The 19,554-nt window shown below is 43.1% G+C and overlaps 1 protein-coding gene across 2 annotated transcripts in view; it reads right to left on the reverse strand.

Annotated features, from left to right (window-relative positions):
• NELL1 (neural EGFL like 1) overlaps nucleotides 1-19,554 on the reverse strand; it is a 702,892-nt gene that overhangs the window by 633,556 nt on the left and 49,782 nt on the right. For both annotated transcript variants that reach the window (XM_081098633.1, XM_081098634.1), the window contains exon 3: nucleotides 8,779-8,929. In XM_081098633.1, coding sequence (XP_080954759.1) covers nucleotides 8,779-8,929 — 151 coding nt within the window. The remainder of the gene's footprint in view (nucleotides 1-8,778; nucleotides 8,930-19,554) is intronic.

Consider the following 19,554-nt stretch of genomic DNA (forward strand, 5'->3'; position numbering starts at 1 on the left):
TACTTCATCGTTTGTAAGGACACCATGCAACAATGCTTTTGTAGTGCGTAACACAGTGCCTAGTACCTTATTACATGATTTTAAAGAGCCTTTGATATGCTAATATTAATTGTGGTTCTCCAAGAGGATGTGTCATCTCGCTCAAGTTTATTTCATCTCATAACTCTTGTTCTGCAAGACTATCTTGTAGGCTCAGTGACCTTGGAACCTGCTGGAGGAATCCCCTGCCAGTCAGTGTTATGCGCCCTGAGGCAGGCTTGGATTACATCAATCTCTACATGTCCAACTCAGCAAGACTGCAATTCCTCACATGAAGCTTACCAGAGGTGAAAAACGATATGTAAAAATAAGGACTGGGGCCCTAGCCGGTTTTTCTCAGTGGTTAGAGATTCAGCCTGCAGACTAAAGGGTTGTGGGTTCAATTTTGGTCAAAGCCTGTACCTGGGTTACAGGCTTGATCCCCAGGCCCTGGTCGGTGCATGTGTGGGAGGCAACCAATCGATGTGTCTCTCTCACATTGATGTTTCTCTGTGTGTCTCTCCCCTTGCCTTCTACTCTCTTTAAAAAAAAAAAAAATCAATGGAAAAAAATATCCTTGAGTGAGGATTAACAAAACACAAATACATTAGGATTTTGGGTCAAAGCCCTTAAGTACCCTTCTGGGTCATATTTCAAATTCTTCAGACGTGGGCTTTGTATTCTGGCTCTGCCATTTTCTATCCACATAACTTTGGATGAATTACTCAACCTCTCTGACCAGCAGGTTCCTGATCTCAAAGATGGAAAAATAACACCTATCTTATCTTGGATGTGATGTGGACAAAAATGAGATAATGAGGTCAAGCATCTGGCACATTCTAGGTAGCAATCAATTCTGCCTCCCTTTCACTGTGTGTGAGAAGTTCAAATTCAGTCTGACATCTGTCACCATTTAAGTAAGGGTAGCCAGATCAACAGCTCCAGTTTCCAGCCCAAGATTTTTCTGTGAACAGTGCTGAAATCAATACCAAACACACTCATCTGCTCTTTTACAAAGTATAGTCAGGTCCTGAACGCTGGAAACAGTCACCGCACTTTCCCACCTCTTATTGACTTAAATCCAGATAAACTCTAGACACTGAACATACAATTACCAGAAAGAGATAGTTTATTCCTTGTTCCCAAGGACATGCATTCTTCAGATGTCCACAGTCTCTATCTATCCCGATTGTCTCCCTATCACTATGAGGCCCTGTGTTAGTTGCTGGGTGTTTTGTTTTTTGGTTTTTTTTATTAATGTAGCATTAGGAGAAAAGTGAAATGCATGTACCTATGTACAAAAGAAACTGGAAAGTTGAATTTAGGACAGATCACCCAATTTTTAAATGTTGGAAACTAATTCATGATTATTAAAAATTTTAATCAAAAAATACTCTGTCAGCCATTTCAATGTGAGCCAGCCAAATAAAGCACTTCTGCAAGCCAATGACAGGCCTTCAATTTCAACCTTTATCTTATAGCAAAGTCCATGCTCATCCACAAACCCTACAAGGCTACCACTCATAGACAGGAGCCTACCAGTATTAATGCCCCCTGCAGGCTGCACTCCAGCCACAAACCCCTTTTCGCAGTGCCTCACTCCCACACACCACATTCTCCTCCAGCTCCATATCATGCCTGATTTCTGGGGAACGAGGCTTTCCATCTCTCAAGAAAGGCTATTACTGGCTAAAAGAACTTCGTTCTGGCTGTCTCCGGATGAACTGATAACGCTTCCAATGGTGAACTGTGAAATCACACCTATCAGGCTATGATCATTGGCAACCAACTCCATCAATGAAAAGTAGGAACAAGAATCTGAAGAATTAAAAAAGAAATTATTGAGCTTATGTGTTCATTTGTTCTAAAAATTGACATAATTATTATAAAATCACAAATTAAGAAAGTATTTTGATTTCCAAGGAACAATTCTGATGGACGGGTCAACTTTCTTGGCAGATAGCCGGTGCTCAATAAGTGATTTGAACCTGAAATGATATAGCCTGTGTAACTATCACACTTGTCATTTCTGAAGCACTCTCTCCCACACTGTAAAACTGTCAAGGCAACTATTACCATTAGCACCTCACCTCGAACCACTCCTCTCCTATCCTCATTCTCAACTTGCAAAGCTCCATCTACACCAGCCCTCTGTCTATCCCTGAGCACACCAGGCAGGATCCTGCCTGAGGGCCATCAAATGTAGCGTCTCCTCTGCCTGGGACACTCGGTTTTCTGATTGTCTCATGGCTGGCTCTTCCTTGGATTCAGTTCCAGTGTCCCATCCTCTCTGGCCTATTTTCCCCACTCATCCCTGTTTTATTTCCCTGCATGACATTTATCATTTGGTTTCCATGTGTCCATATGTATCCTCTGATTCTCCCCACTGGAATGCTAGCTCCCTGAGGACAGGCCCCTTGCATGTCCTCTTCACTACAGCAGAATCCACCAATGCACCTACCAACAGATTCGAGTCTGACGATGGTTAGTATCTAATGACAAATGAATTTCAATTTGACAGATAAGTACACTGAGGTACAGGGAGGAGTCCGCCCAGGGTCTCCTGGGTATTCAGTGACAGAGCCAAGACTCAAGCCCATATCTCCTGACTCCCAGCCCAGCATCCCAGCTACTGCACCACTCGCATCTATGGACTGACAGTCTGGGTGCCTTCCACCTAGAGCTCAACAAATGAGGGATTAAATCTATCTTTCACCAGTGACAACGCTTGTCCATCCACCTTTCTCTCCACAGAACCAAATATTCTCCTGATATGCGGGTGTTTCACAATTACTAATTCCAAAGAAGGTCAAAGACGACAGTTTCTTTTTTAATTCTCTAGAAGAATTCCACTAAACTTAAATGATTTGATGCATAAATATTAATGAAATTGGGAATTTTTACTAAAAAGTAAAGGTTAATGGCTAAATTTGCTGTTTTTCCATTTCTCAAACATTAAGCAATCTAAAATCTTACATGCATATTACAAGCAGGAGCAATTTGTTCAAAACATTACCCACTATTGCTGTGATACTTCTTGTCTTCAATTAAGGTCAAAAGTCATCTGAACAGCTTCACTTCTTCTGACGAAGATTTAAAATTTACTAAAGTAGTGTGTTCCTGAAAAACTTCATTTCCTTGACATGAGATCCTTCCATTCATTTTCATCTGTCTGAAAATTGCTTTCTTATGCACACTGCAGCCTTTACCCTCGGCCTTGAAGCTGTGTCTACACTCCGCTAGTCATAGAGATAAGAAGGATGGAAACCCAGATTCCAAACCCATTTGGATGCATCTCTGGAGGGGGCACATTTTCAGCTTCTAGAGGCTTCCTTCTTCAAGCAGCAGCCTTGATCCAGAAGTAAGTAATTCCATTCACCAGTGAGTTATTTCCCGTCCTTTGTTGCCCTTTTCAGCTCTTCTCTATTTGGTTAATTTATTCAACTAAAATCTCAAAGTAAATTCAGGGAACCACACTTTGTGACATGAACCACACCACCCTTCTTCTCAGGGCATAGCACTTCCCATAGCCTGAGCCAGAACCCTGGGCATCACCTTTGACTCCTCCCTCTCCACCCTCCAACATGCTACACAGAACTACAATCAGTTCACTCCATCTCCTGATGATCTCTTAATCAACTTCTCTCCATTTGCACCATAATTATCAGACCCACTGGAATGCTAGCTCCCTGAGGACAAGTTCCTTGCATGGATGAGCATGGACTTTGATCAGAGCCAAGACTCATCCTCTTAGCTAGTCTAGATTCTAGGCAGTAGCAGCAACCTAACTGGCCCCCTGTCTCCAATTTTGCCCTCTCCATGGCATTCTCCACTAAGCAGCCCGTGCCATCTTTCTAAAACACAAATCTAATCATGCCACACCTTCACTTACATCTCTTTTATGGCTTTGCACTGACTATACAGCCATTCATGATCTGGCCTCTTGGCCAAACCTTGCTCCTTATTCCCTACTAGGTTCTCCCCACCCTCCAATAACACTGAATTTGTCTTCAGTTCTTTTAATGCACCTGATCTACCTCATCTCGTGCCCCTTCACTCATGTTGCATCCAGAACGCTCTTCCATTCATCTTCTCCTGGCTGATTTCTACTTGTCCTTTGTTGCATAATAAGCATAACTCTCAGTGGAAGGACTTTTGCATTCCTTTGGGGTAAGGCCAGGTACGCTGCCCTGTGCTCCCAGTAGTCCTCCTAGGGCACTAACCATCCATGTGTTGTGTCTCCAGCACTCTATGCTTTACAATGATAGCCCAGCATCTATCACCACACACGATACTGGGTAGGTTTTCATGACTACTTCCTGAATGTTGATAATGGAGCTTACAGATTAACCAATGCATAGTTCTAAAACTAAATCCTCTCCATTTATGTGTAGAATGTGGGGACCATTTCAAAGCAGCATGAATAGACTGTATTAGGGTAAGATTCCAATTTCAACTTTGCTCCCTTCCTTCCCAAATATAAGCAATTTAACAACAGAAAACACCTACTTTTTATGTAATATAAGCCTTATATACTATATCTCCTTGAGGAAGGAATTAAACTTCTAAATATATATAAAAGATTTAATTTCTAGAAATGTACTGCCTTTTTGAAATAAATGCATTGGGGTGGCATTAGTTCATAAAATTATACAGGTTTCAAGTGTACAATTCTCTGTACATCATCTGTATATTGATTGCATTGTATTTACCACCCAAAGACAAATCTCCTTACTGCTAATCACGCAAGGGAAAAGTTCTTTCTTGGGCTGGCTTCATCAAACCTTATGACCCTCTTCTGGAATTTCCCCCCTCACCTCCTACCCTTCATTCTGATATTCTTTGATAAATTATCTGATAGTACCAAATTATTTACATATAAGCTTAAGTAATTCATAATTAGAAAGGTAAACCTGCTGTTTGCCGAATGCATTCCATTACAGACAGCCCTTTTTGCTTATTAACTATAACAAACTCTTGATATGAAAAACCTAATTGCCATGCCAAGTGGTGAGAAGAACCACTCTTCACTTCTGAAGAACTGGGGGAGAAATTAAGAAATACTGAAAGAAGCCACGAGGAGAAGGGACATGGCATGTGTTGAGTGCCTAATAAATAGGGTGTGAGGACCCATTCACATCCTTGCTCTTGTTGACTCCTCCCAATTACTCCAAGATCCTGTAAACCAATACCTTCATGTCACCTGAAGGTTACACTGAGGTGAGGTAAATTAAGAGCAGTTGCAAAAGCTTACACTCTGGCGACTGATAAAGCCACAAATTGAACACATGTCTATCTGGCATCTAAGAGGGAAGTTCTTCCTACCACAAGAACTCAGAAAACTGAAGAATATCTTTTGAAATACAAAATTTTGTTTAAGTAAAAGAGATGCCCTCTTAGGAAGCCCAAAATGTCCTCTTCATCTTCTCACAGATCTGTGCAACAGAAGGTTTTTTCTTAGACCCCTAGATTTCAGCTTCCTATTAATTATGCTTAGATTTCATTTTATCTATCATTTAGGAATAAAATTAAAAAACAGAAAACTTACCATCATATCTTTTAGAGTTTGCGTATACTGGCAGGACATTCCATTATATTTAATCTATGTTAATTAAGCTTTGCATTTTAACAAAGCCCTATATTAACACACTTGAGTTACAAAATATAAACATTAAATCTGCAATGTCATTAAGATAGTTCAGCAAGACAGATTCATCTTTGTTGCTCTTCCAATGTGCTCTATTGGTACTATTAAAAAAAATCCATCAAATTAGAAATATCGATTAAAATTAGAGTGCCCATTCCATTACTTAAAAAAGTCTATTTCAACTGCTATTCCTAGGATGTTTTTCAATCATCTTTATACTTGTTTTCCATTTCATTTTATCTATTCACTTAAGATATCCATGGGAACCTGATTGGCTCGGTTACTAGGAATTTTGCAGGTATAGCTGTGCCAAAAAGTTCACTCTGGTTTAAGGAATCACAGCCTCTCAAACCACCCACCTCTGGCTACTGCATCCCCATCAGGTGAGAGAGATGCCTGCCTTTGCCTGGAAGGGAACTCAGCCACTGAATGAACTCTCCTGCCATTAATTCAATAATGGCCTCATCTGAGAATAGCCAGAAGCCTGGCAGAAATTGGAAACAGTGATTTCCAAAACAGTCAATGTCATTCTTCTGGATGGCAGCTGTGGGAAAGGCAGTTGGATGATGACTTCCTGTGGTGCACATGAAGGCCAAGGCCAGCATTCAGCTCCCGGAGTGCCATTCCGCAAGTTTATCAGCAGGGGGGAACTTGGCCTGGAAACTGAATACAACCATAAAGCCTGGGAGATATTCATTTCCCTCTAACCACAGAACTGGAGAGGAGTGACGGCTGCTTATCTGGCCACTTCTCAGTGTCCTGTTTTCCTTCAGCATCAAATTTCAACATCACCACCAACACTGCCACCAACGTGGCCAGAACCACCTGCACGGCCACTGCCACCAAGTCTTTTTTAATATCAATTTAAAGTTAAAAGGCTTTTCATTAGGTTCCCATTCTGTGCTAGGTGTTTTACAAATATTTCTAATACTTACAAAAATCTCCAGGTATTATTTATTTCAGCCTCCAGATACCAACACCTCTGCCCTTTTCTCTGTCCTGTGCAACCTCTACATGTAGTACATCCAGGGCAACCTCTGTGCCTGGGACAACATACGCCATGACACTAGCCATGAATTTCTGGGCAGCCCTAAACAGAGAGGAAACATCTCAAACAATCAAGACAGAAACTGCCTAGTTATTCCAATATCCATGTTCTCTCAGCCTTCACCCACCGCTAGACCCAATTTCCCAGGACTGGTCAATGAAATGGGGTACAAGTAATGCATGACATATCTAGTCCTGCTGGCTCTCAAACCTACCCAAGGGGAATTACAAAATTCTCATCACAGTGAAAGTTATTAATCAACCTCTCTCAGAATGTCATCATTCAAGTAAAACTAAAAACACCTAGGAGCCAAATAACTGAACAGTACTGCATACAAAGTTGTATCTGTATGTATCTATATACACAATAGCTACCCATTCTTTGAAAATGTGCCCCCAAAATTAAAATATTGAGTGTGGTACACAGCCATCATTTCAGCAAAAACCCAATTTCAGAAAAAAATTTTCAGCAAAATAAAAAGTCTGGGAGTCTTAAAGCACATTTTGATGTCTGTAAATAAAACCAGGTCATGCAATAAATATTTATTTTAATCACTTTGAAATTTTTAAACACTCCCCTAACTTGGATCAAAGAGGATGTCAAATTGAAATTTAAAACTATAGAAAGGTACAGAAAATGAAAACATTATATAGTGACATTAATGTGCTGAATTCAAAGTAATTCTCACAAGAAAAAGCACTCAGTAAACAGAAAATAATGAAAATAAACGAACATTCAAGAAGCTAGTAAAATCACTAAGATGATTGAAAAGGAAATAAGCAGAAATCAATGAACTTAAAATGAAAAGCAGTAGCCTTCATCAACAAAACTAAGAACTGTTTCATTTAAAAGACACCAATAGATTACACAATCCCATGATGAGCCCAGCCAAGAAAAGAAGGAAATACATATGTTTTACACTACAGATTTAAAAAAATATCACCACAAGTATAAATGTTATTACATAAAATATAATGTCCAACTCTTTGCTCCAAAAAATGCAAACATAATGAAATATGATTAACAAAATTTAAGTTTGTCCAAAGAAAAGTTTAAAATTAAATAGAATAACATGAAAGAATTAGAAAATGAACATTTCCAATAATAGAAGATTTCCCAGCCTCCCCAAAATCAAATTATCAGCCCATAATATAGTCATGCTAATTCTATCAGAAACATTTATAAACGAGGTATTACCTATATATTTAAACCAGTCCAAGCATTAAAAATTTCAAAAATCCTTGAACTCACTCACATCCCCCCCCAAAAAAAACCCTACAGTATCTCACGTATTAATGAGTTAAAATATTTTAAGTGTTTAATATTTTAGTGTAAATGTTTAGAACAATGGTTGGCATTGATCAGTGCTCAAAATAACCTTAGTTACTACTATTTTTACCAACCTACCTGTTCCATCTCAAAATCATGGCAACCTCTTTCTGGGATGCTGTTCTTCTGATCCCTTATTCCTTTCCCTTTCAGCCTGTCAAATATCTACTCACTTTTGTCCTTACACAACCATCACCCTTCCTGAAGCCTTTCGTGGTTTACCACAACCCATTCTGAGATTAACCACTACTGCCTTTATTTCCTAAACACAGCGTATTAGCATTGCATCTATAATACTCTGTGATATTTATTTGTCCCACTTCCCCATTAACTTAGGTGATCCTTAGAATAAAAATTCCCTATTAGTCACCTTAATATTCCCAGTGTCAAGCACAGTTCTGCACAATACACACTTATTAAACGTTACTGTTAAATATTACTCATTAGCTTGCGTGATGATCTAAATATGATAGATAGAATGTGGTTTCATATGAGCAAGGTCCACCAGAAGCTAGAGGTCGCTCAGAAAGATACCCGTGAGCGGTCCTTGGAGAGCAAACAAGAAAGCCGCTTGGCCCACAGTAAATTCTTAATGCAAAGTAAATGTACTGACGTGTTCAACAGAAGCAAGGCCTCAGCCAGCTGCACGTTCTCTCGGCGCTACCACCTCTCAATCCCCGGGCATTCATGCAAGTGCATTCCTCCTACCCCGGTTTCTAAGACTGAGCTTTCTCACCTGTGTTCCAGTTCCCGAATGGACAGGATCACTCCTGACGTTGACGGCTTTTGCTGTACAGTGGCCACAAAGGTGAAGTCACTCTTGTTTCGGAACAGCTGAATTAATTTCTCACTCACGTGAGGGGCTGCGTGGATCTCTCTGTGTGTGTCTAGGAGTCAAGAAAGAAGAGCGGGAGAAACAGGAGTGGGGAGGGGCGGGGGGAGAAGAAGGAAAGAAAAAATGCAGAAGAAAAAGAGGAGAGAGAACATGAGAAGGAAGAGGAGAGAAGATGCACAGTTAAAAATGCCGTGTCCAAAGGATCCAGGTTGCATTTTTCATTTCCCCCTCTTGTCAATACTTTCCATTTTCAGACGCCGGCCACCACTCCATACAGCTCTCTCATTCAATGCAAAACCCAGACATGCCATCCCAGCCACCGTGCCCACTTGTCACTTTGACGCGTTCACAACTGGCCAGGGGTGTTCTGATGGGAATTCTGACAGGACACTGAGCGAGTTGGCCTGCTGCAAACAGATTAAGTTGCTGTAAATAAAGTGAGAGGCAGGCAAATAAATGGGGCCCTAACTTCAGAGAATCCTGAGTCTAGGAGGATCCAAACGCCACTCCGCAGACTCCAAGTCCACATTTCCCATGGGCTCTGTGACCTTCTCTCCACAATGCACCTAGGGAAACCCGTCGTTGCTTTGTACCCCACCAAGATTTACTAGCGCTAATAATACCAGACAACTCCGCTTTGCCTAGAGAATAAATACAAGGCATGCTTGTAATCCATACACGTGCCTGGAATTTCTCTGCACATATGCAGTGGGTGACTTTCCTCATGAAATATTTATTCAAGTCCAGGCCTACAGGTGCGAGAGCCCAGACAGGAATCTCTCTCTCTCTCTGCAACATCCGCGTATGAGAGACATTCATCATTTCATACGCAGACTCCCCCTTGTCACGATAAACCGGGTATTATCTCCTCATTTTACACTACGCTGCCTGGCATCAGAAAGTGGCACCAAGGGAGCTGAGCTGGAGAAAACTCTTCAAAGAATGACAAATGAACAGCAAAGGGTTTAGTGGGACTCGTGGTTCCCAGACCGCGTCCTCTGACTGTGTAACTACCCGGTTATTACTCGGGGGCTGCAGGAGGAGCCTTTGAAAACACAGAGCACAAAGGCGGCACCGCTGCACTGCCCACCAACACCCCAGACCTGTGTGCGGACCTTAAAGCACCTCAGCTAAAGAGTGGCTTCTGACAAAAAGAAATCCTTGAATTCTTGACTTTAGTTTGGCCTCAGTCCCTTCATCTGCAAAATGAGGGTATGGACTAGGTCAGTGGTCGGCAAACTGCAGCCCCTTGAGTGTGGCTCTTCCACAGAATACCACGTGCGGGCGCGCATGTACAGTGCGATTGAAACTTCATGGCCACACTCAAGGGGCCAAAGAGCCGCATGTGGCTCGCGAGCCACAGTTTGCCGACCACTGGACTATGCCATTTGTCAAGGCCTCCTGAACTTAACCTTCCATAATCCCATGAGTAGTTGGTTTAAATTTGCAGCACAGAAAAGAACACCACAGTCTACCTACAAAAGTCAGGCTAGGAATGGCATGAAGGTTGGTTCTCCCAACCCAGGGAGATCACTCTACCAGCATAACCCTACTCGGACATCTGCTTTTCTGCCCAAAAGAAGGCCTTCACTACTGTACTGGTAGGTGACCTGCTGTCAGCTTTGGTCAAGGGCTGAGATAAGGAGAAGGTGTGCTTCCAGAATACCTTCTCTCTCCACTCTCCACACAGCAGCCAAAGAGCTCTTTAAAAGCATAAGTCAGAATCATTTCCGTTTCCTGCTTGAAACCTTCTAACGGTTTCCCACTGCTCCCAGGGTAAAATCCAGGCTCTTTAGCATGGCCTGCAAGGTAACATAGAAATTGACTCTTGCCTACCTCTCCCCACAGCATCACACTCTTCTCGGTTGCAAGAGGAGCTCCCCAAGCCCACTCCTGCCTCAGCGTCTTTGTCCTCTCTCTCTACCCACAGTGCTCCTCTCCCATTGTTCACATGCCTGGCCCCTCCGCCTTCAGCTCTGGCTGCAAATGCAACCTCCTGGGCCGTTCCTCCAAAACAGGCTCTCTGCAAATGTCTAACACGCCACTCTGGTTATTCTCTCCATCTCACCTTTCATAATATATATATTGTGATCCGTTTATTATTCCCTTATATCATAATCTTATTTCATATTCCTTACCTAATTTCCCTTCTTTTGCCACGAGACTATAAGCTCCATGAGGGCGGGCATATTTATTTATTCACTGTTCTATCTATAGTTCTTAGTGCCTGGCAGAAAACAGGCAGCCAATAAAAACATATTGAATTAATGTATTTTCCACTTATTTTTGTCATTTACAGTGTTACTTCAAGGAAGCACACATATTAGAATATAGGAATGTCGTTTGGAAAACTAGGGAGTCAGTGGGTACTTCTCAAGTGCCGGCAGCCATGGAATTAAAGAAAATGAGGGTCAGCGTCAATTCAGCCCCTCCTCTTTGTAGGACACCCCTCCTCCGGGTCTAATACATCCCCCCACACCTGCTCGCCCATGGGAACATTCTTCAGCCAGCTTTTCCCGCTTCTCTGTGAGAGCGACTGGCACATTGAAGTAAAGACCCCATTAGCGCTCACCAGAGTGAAATGTAAAAAAATCTATTTTGATACATTGAGACTTTATGTACATTTTCATTCTCAGAAAAGCTCTTTTGAGTAAATGTTTACCATAATTCAGCCACTAAAAAAAACACACGGAAATATTCCCACTTCTTACAGTACAGAGGTGAGCAAACTGGACCAGGTTTCAAGGGACTAATGACTGCTCTGAGTTTCGCAGACACCTCGCTGTGCCCGTAGCATAAGATTCTTTACCCCTCTGAGCCTCGCCCTCCACATCTGAAAACCGGGGGCTGAACTGCACAATCTCCGGGTTCTTTCCTAGTCTCACCATTTTGTTTAACCCATCGTAGCAAAATAGGGTACTGAGGCTATTTAAACACCCAGATTTTTTATCATTTTTCTCCTCTACTGATTTTCCAGATCACCATAAATGTACAGCTGCCAATTACTGACTACAGTGAGATGTCACCTGCCTTGCAGTAGCCTGCTTTTATCCTGGAGTTAAAAGAGCAACCGATGAAAACCAATTGAGAACCTACAGTGAATATTCTACTTCCATATTCAACCACTATAGTGTATGTTTGCTGTATTTCAGAATATTCAATTCTGCGAAAGAAAAACAACTGGGATGGATAAAGCTCATAGGACATGTTAAATATAGATAGCAAGTTAGCAACCTGTGAAACGTGTTAAACATAGATGGAATAAATGAAACGTAAGTGTGTTGAACACACATTAAAAAAGGATTGAGTAAGAGTATGACTTATAAATAGAAAGGGTGGGAGGACCAAGTCATGATGTACAAATCATGACATCTTCAGAGTGATAGCTATGTCATCCCTAAATCCGACACCCATCTTTGACACTCATCCCATTCCCACTGTGGCCCCACGTATACTCTGAGAAATGCTAAATAAAACCCACCGCTGATCACCAAATTAACAGGTGAACTACAGCTGTGGACACATGTGCTTGTCCCTGCTTCTCTCCAATAGATAAAGCATGTTGGCTCCAGGCACCTCCCACCCACTGAACCCTTTTTTTCCTTTTATCCCCCACAAACAGATACTGTAAGCTGACCCAGTCAGTAGCAGCTTAGGAACTAGTCATCCAAAATGCTTTTCTGGGATGCTGGGATGTATCATGGTCTTAGGTGGGTGAGAAGAGATTTTTTTTTTTTATTTAGGCAATACATTTCTATCTGTACTGTACCCCCTTTTTAATAACCTCAGCTCCAATCCATGTAACCACAGCATCAGCAACAAAGCTGATAGGGCAGAGAGGAAATTTGAAGATATGACCAGTGGATAAGCCAGGAATCCAGTGGGGTCTCCTATCCTCCCCCCACCCCACTTGTACCCTTTTCTGAGTGTATCAGCCTACTCCATCTCTTTCCCTTCCTTCTTCCTGGATATGTCTAATTGATTTAATAAGCGAAATGATTCCAGCATTAGAATTTGGTCTGTCTGTGAAGCTTTCTGTTTGTGACCTCTGGGGGTGCACTTGAAGTCTATCACTCATCGCAGTAATTTCCCACACAACCGCCGCTTTGGTGAACACTTTACATTTTGAAAAGAGGGGAAAAGGGAACAGAGTTCCAGATACTCGAGGTGTTGCATGATCTAGTTAAGAAGTGCTAACTCAGCAGCAAGGGTTAAGTGCTTTTTCTCTCCTGGCATGAGGCAGCTCTACCTAGTCATTTTTAAAGAAACACTAAAAATGCTAATGTAGTGATTATGCATCAGTAAAACAGTGTTGAGTGAAGAAGGAAGGAGATTCGGCAGTAGAGAAGAAATTAAACGATGGTACTTGCACCCTTCTCTAAGATACGGGCAACTTCATTTATCTTTTCCCTGATTCCTAGGGTGCAATGGGTATTATTTTCATTGTGGACAAGAATATACTTGTGTTTCCTTTGTGCCAGGCACTGTGCTGGGCACCAGGGAGGTGAAAGTAAAACTGCAATTTCTGCCTTCGAGGATGGCTTCCTGAGCAAGACGTTACCTGTGACAATGCACAAAGGAAGGAGGGAGCCTGTGGAGACTGGGAATGACATCTGTGGAGGATGGGTCTTTGAGCCTAAGTCAAAAAAGATGATGAGCATTTACCAAGCAGGAGAGAGGGGGAGAAGAGGGCCTTTGCTGAGGGATCGCTCTGCGGATGTGAACACCCACGTGCTTCCCATTATCCTTGTTGCATTTTTCTTTCTCTGCAAGCATATCGCTCACTCAAAGTCCAGCAGGAAAGCATCTACTCAACCTATTCTTTTTTTAAAATATATTTTTAGTGATTTCTTAGAGGAAGGGAGAGGGGGAGAAAGATAGAAACATCAATGATGAGAGAGAATCATTGATCAGCTGCCTCCTGCACGCTCCCTACTGGGAACCAAGCCCATAACCCGGGCATATGCCCCGACAGGGAACTGAACTATGACCTCCTGATTCATACGTCAACCACTGAGCCACACCTGCTGGGCTACTCAAATTAATCTTAAATGGAAAGCTCCAACAATTGGTGAATTGAGCAAGCAAACACAGCAGCAACCAGAAACATGACAAAACAAACACACCAGGGCAGCCCACCTCGGCTCTGACTGATGGGGAATCCAGGCAACATCTTAGCGATTATAGCATGTTTACACCGAGAACCTCAACCCAAGTCAGAATCCTGATATAGGACACGGCACAGGCTCCTGGCCTGAGGCCCATGTAAGCTGGTGGGAAGACTGGCCCCAAAAGGTAAAGCAACACTTGTTAATTTGAAATGGTTTTTAGCTATTCATTTCTGAGTACAGAGGAAATTTGCCACTTCAGAACCTGCCAAGCATCCACGGGCGAGTCCTGTTTTCAGGAGAGAAGGGGACATGTGTCCCACTGTTAGGTCCTGCAGCCTTTCTTCGAGAACGTCAGGTGTTATTGATCTAAGCCGCTTGCAAAGAAGCAGAAATCACAATGAGAAACTGGTGGGGATGCCAGGAGACTCCCACTTAACAGGTAGGAATTTCTATCTCCACTAACAAGTTCACAATAGCATCCCATTAAACCGCCATTAGTTCCAGAAGCCAGAATGATAAACAGCCAACGTGTATGGCTTATTATGCTGCCAAGTGCAAACTAACTGTTTTGCACATATAATTTCCCTTACAATACTTTATTCCTCTTCCTGTTTTACGGACAAGAAAGACTAAGGCTTACAGAACTGAAGTAATTTTCTGAAAGACACTGGGCTAGGAAGCCATGGTGCTGAGATCCCAATGTGGCAGGCTGGTTCCACACACCACTTCCCTGTGCTACATCTGCTAGTCACCCACGTGTGTGATCTCGGTGCTAGGGTGTGGAAAAGGGACAAGTCACCATCGTGTACCCAGGACCTGACACATTATATCCACTCAGGAAACATTTATGAACAGTCTATTTGTATAACACTTCTGTGAGCTAAATATCAACATCTCCCCATTTTACAGGTGAAGAAACTGAGGCACAGAGAAGTTTTATGGCTTATCCAGGCTCAAGGTAAGCAAATGAAGATAAAACCGACTCTCGCATGACACTCCATGGCATTCACCTGGCAGCCCTGCTTACTTTTGTATCATCTTCTCTTTCTGCTTCCCCAACCCCCTCGCACCCCGCACTCCAGCCACACAAGCCTTTTCCTTCTTTCCAGGCTCGTGCTCCTCCCCACCTTGGTGCATTCCTATCTGCAGTGACCTCTCTCTTATTTTCCTCTTCTTCGGGTGCAAGCTTAATTGTCCCTCCTTCGGGCTTTCTCTGACTGCCCCAGGCCAGCTCGGGTTCCCTGAATTGTTTCACTGTATTTTCGTCATCATCAAGGTTTCATGCATGTAATCATGTTATTAATGGCTACCATGCCCACTAGACTGGACATTCCACCAGGAATGGTTTCCCAGTATGTACCACCCCGTACACTGCACACTGCCGGGCACATGGTAGAGCGTTACTAGATGTCTATTACATTAATAATTAATATGGCTTGACTCCAAAGTCTGGACCACAACACAGCAAAAGAGGTTTACCAAGGACACTCAGCTATAACCCCAACTTGTTGACAAAAAGTACATTAAAGTAATGAGCTGCCTAAGGAATAAACAAGACAGCTGAGCATCCCCAACTCCTCCATCAGGGACTAAACCTAAGGAACCCTGTGACACATGATAGTAATCAATTTTGTAATTACTATGTTATTCAATCAAAAGAGATTGCAGCACCCCCATAATTTTACTAATTAGGCAGGCCTGGTGAGGCAGCTGAGCTCTGATCATAAACATTTAAAATGCCAGTTAGGAAAAGCCACACTTCCCCTGTCACTAAGAAATTAGCAAACTGTAACCACTCCTCTTTAGGCGGCCTCCCCACATTCCAGTGATCAAGTCGCCCCCTAACCCTCATCCCTCAACCCCCATCCCAGCTGGACGCCTCTGAATACAGAGAGAGGTAAAGCAGGGGTGCCAGCTCTACCTGAATTACAGGGCAGGAGAACCGAAAAGGAAAGACTGGTTAAAAGACTGCATAATAAGACTGCATTGCAAATGGTACAAATTTCCCAGTCATGGGGGTGTAATGTATAACACGGTGCCTAGCGTGAACAGTACTGTGCTGTGTATTTGAAAGATGCTAAGAGAGTAGATGAACCTCTGTCTCTCAGCCCCGTCCATCTAGCTCAGCTCAACCAGTGTTTGAATGCCAGCTCCCCCAGGGAAACTGGGAGATCTTGGATAACTCAGCTTCCTTCCTTCATGCATGAGTTGCCTCACCTGTAACACGGTAGTAAACCCGCCCATCCTGGAGGGTTCAGTAAGGAGGAATGAAAGCATATTTGGACCATGACTAGCACACAGCTGTGCTCAATAAGTATCTCCCATCCCTCAACCTCGCTTTAGGACATTTCTAAGAAGCTTTGCAAAGGCGGCTCAGAAACCGACACCCTAAAGTGTGAGCTTTAACATTTGCCAATGTGTTCTCACACATGACGGCATTTCATGTTCATAGAAGCCCATTGGATAGGCACTGATAGCCTCACTTGAAAGGTAAGGAATTGCTGGCTTATAGAAGAGTGACTTGCCCAAGGTCCCACCTCCAATAAGTAGCAGAGACAGAGCTTCTGACCCCAATTTTGCAGCTTTTTTTATATATTTCTGCGTGGCTTCTCTAATCCCCAGGCGAGAAATAATCCTTCAGCTTGTCCACTCCATTTCCACTCCAAAGCCAGGTCTCCCCTACCTCAGGGGCACCCCGCCTCCAGGACCCAAAACTCTTCCATATGTTAAAGTTTGTTCTCTAGCATGCTTAAAAATCGGAGCAGTGGGCCCTAACTGGTTTGGCTCAGTGGATAGAGCATCGGCCTGTGGACTCAAGGGTCCCAGGTTCAATTCTGGTCAAGGGCATGTACCTTGGTTTGCAGGCACATCCCCAGTAGGGGGTGTGCAGGAGGCACCTGATCGATGTTTCTCTCTCATCGATGTTTCTAATTCTCTATCCCTCTCCCTTCCTCTCTGTAAAAAATTAATAAAATATATTTTTAAAAAAAAATCGGAGCAGTAGGCTGACCTAATTATACTTACTTCCCTTTGGGGCACAGTCCTAATTCTCAGGCATGAAAGAGATATTTTACTTGTGGTATTGGCCTTGACCTTGCCACCAGCTACTCAAATTCAATAGTAAACAGTAGGGTATCATGTTAACCGCCAAGCTAATTCATGATTATTCATTATAAATCATTTTCACATGTTGCTTCAAATGCTGTGTTTCAAGAATAAAAATCTGCCCGCATTGAAATGCACAGTAATTTTAATATGTAAGCCTCCTACAGAGATGATGTCTCATTTTAATTATTGTTTCCGTTTAATAGGTTTTCATTAAATTAGAGGATGGAACAATTACTGGGGTGAACAGCTAATGTTTCAAAGGTAAGCTCCTCGGGTTCATGGGCAAAGATGGAGAAGTAGAAAGCTACTCTTCTGGGGAAACAGCGCTGGCTACTTCTTTTCCCAGCTTCAAAACAGAGCTGGCAGCCCTCATGGTGACATGCAAACAGCTTCAGCGTGTGTTTAACTTAAGGCATCTTAATTACATAACTTTTCTATCAGGAATCCAGGCTCCCCTGTCATCAGAGTAGAAAAAAAATGCTCTTAAAAGTCCACAACCTGCAAAGCTAAGGTGTCAAACCACAGGAAAATACTCCTGATGAAATTGTCTTCTCTCTCACATGTAAGTAATTTAGTTGGTTTAGTGGATTCATCTCTGACTTTCCACCCCTGGGAAATTGGTTCAATTTCAACACAGGCTGCAGTGACCAAAATCATATTAATTAGGAAACTGTCTGAGCCTCGATGAGGAACTACTTCGGTGGCCTCAGCGATATCTTACCCTAGAAACTGCACAAATTTGGCACTTGGGGACCAAGAGGGCAGCATTACATCTCAGACAGAAGTGAAGGAATGAATGAGAAGTAGGGAATGAGGGCAGGGTGGGAGGTAAAATATGCCTTATTGGGGTCCCAGGGGTCAGAGGTGCGGATGCTTGTGATTACATTGAGGGTTTGGGGGCTCTGCACCCAGGGAGAAGGAGGGGGCTTGGCACGCTTCAAATGGGCAATTCTTTTCTCTCCAAATGAGCTGAAGGAGGACAAGAGGGCAGCTAGAGGGGATGCTTGCAGAAATAAAAGGCCTATTAGGTTAGGGCAGGCCTGGTCACTATCTATGCCAAGAAAGTAATGTGGGAACCTCTCCCTATGCTATGGGAAGGGGGAAAATATTTTCCACAACTTTCCACAACAGAGAGTCATCACAAAGCAGCCTCAGTCCCAGGTAAACCAGCAGTCACCAAGTGGTGAACAAGGTACCGTCACTGCTCACCACCACTCCATCCCCAGCTTGATACTGACCACAGGTTAGGACCCACGCTGGCCACGGCTGCTGGAGGAGGTTCTTTTCTCTATCAATGCTAGTATTCTGAATATTTCCAACAGGATTAATAATGTGGAACTCCTCAATGCAACCCTTTCTTTGCAGCTCCTTTATATTCGCTGTCCTAAAAAGCACATCATCAGCTCTTACCTCACGTGCATTGATCTAATTACACGCCTTGTTAGCTAATTAGTTCCAGAGTCACTGCCGGGGAGGTCTCCCTAGCTATCTGTCTATCTGTGCTGGTCGCAGGGTGTCTGTGCTCTCAGCTGCTGGGGAAACTGCAATTACTGGCCTTTCAACCTGAGCAGGGGAGGGGCAGTAAAGCTCTCTGGACACCTGAGACTCCGGGCTTTGAGCGGAAAGGGAGGGAGCTATGGGTGTGATTTCTTGCAGACTTGAAAAGTGACCTCTTCATTAGAGATTTTATTCCAATCAACTTAAGCATTAATGTCACTCTTAAAAAGACTCATTGGAAGTGCTGCTTGCTCCTGAACTCAACTGCCAATGGCTTCCTGGCTACTGGCTCCCTCTCCACCAATTTCTCCCTACAGCCCTCCCAAACAAGATCTACAACCAAAGGCAAAAATGACAATCCCCATTTACTGAAGTTTTTTTAAAGTAATAAAAATGTCAATTTGGGGAGAAATTGGTCTTTGATCATTCCTGCAAGTAACCTGGCTCTTGTATGTCCTAGGCCCTAGACTAGGGTAACAACACTGAGTCAGTGTTCAGTAAATTAAATAGTGTATCAAACAGTGTCTTCATGATAATTCATCTCAAAGGGTGTCTGGTAGGTTCTCAGGGAGTCTATGTGGGTATGATCTGACTTAACTAGCAGATACTCTTTTGGGCTCCCTGAACTACCCCCTCCTCCACGCCTATCCAAACCCTACCTGTCTCTCAAGGCCCAACCCAACCCCTCTAACTCTACAAAGCTTCTGGAGCCCCAACTAAGGGTGGTTTTCCCTCCCCACTTCAAAATTCAGTCATTCATCCATGCCAACACATTTGTAGAGCACATTCTCTGTGGCAGGCTCCGTACCGTGGTGAATGAGACAGACTCGGTCTGGAGAGAGACACCCAGGCAGTATTTAGTACCACTCATGTAGAACCATCTTACAGCCTGCACTGTGCCAGGTCCAGTGGCCAACTCTCTATCCTCAGCCTAATGGACCTCTGGCAACCTCGCAAACAG

This window comes from Myotis nattereri (assembly GCF_964212035.1).
Source record: "Myotis nattereri genome assembly, chromosome: 9".
In the NCBI taxonomy this organism is placed as follows: domain Eukaryota; kingdom Metazoa; phylum Chordata; class Mammalia; order Chiroptera; family Vespertilionidae; genus Myotis; species Myotis nattereri.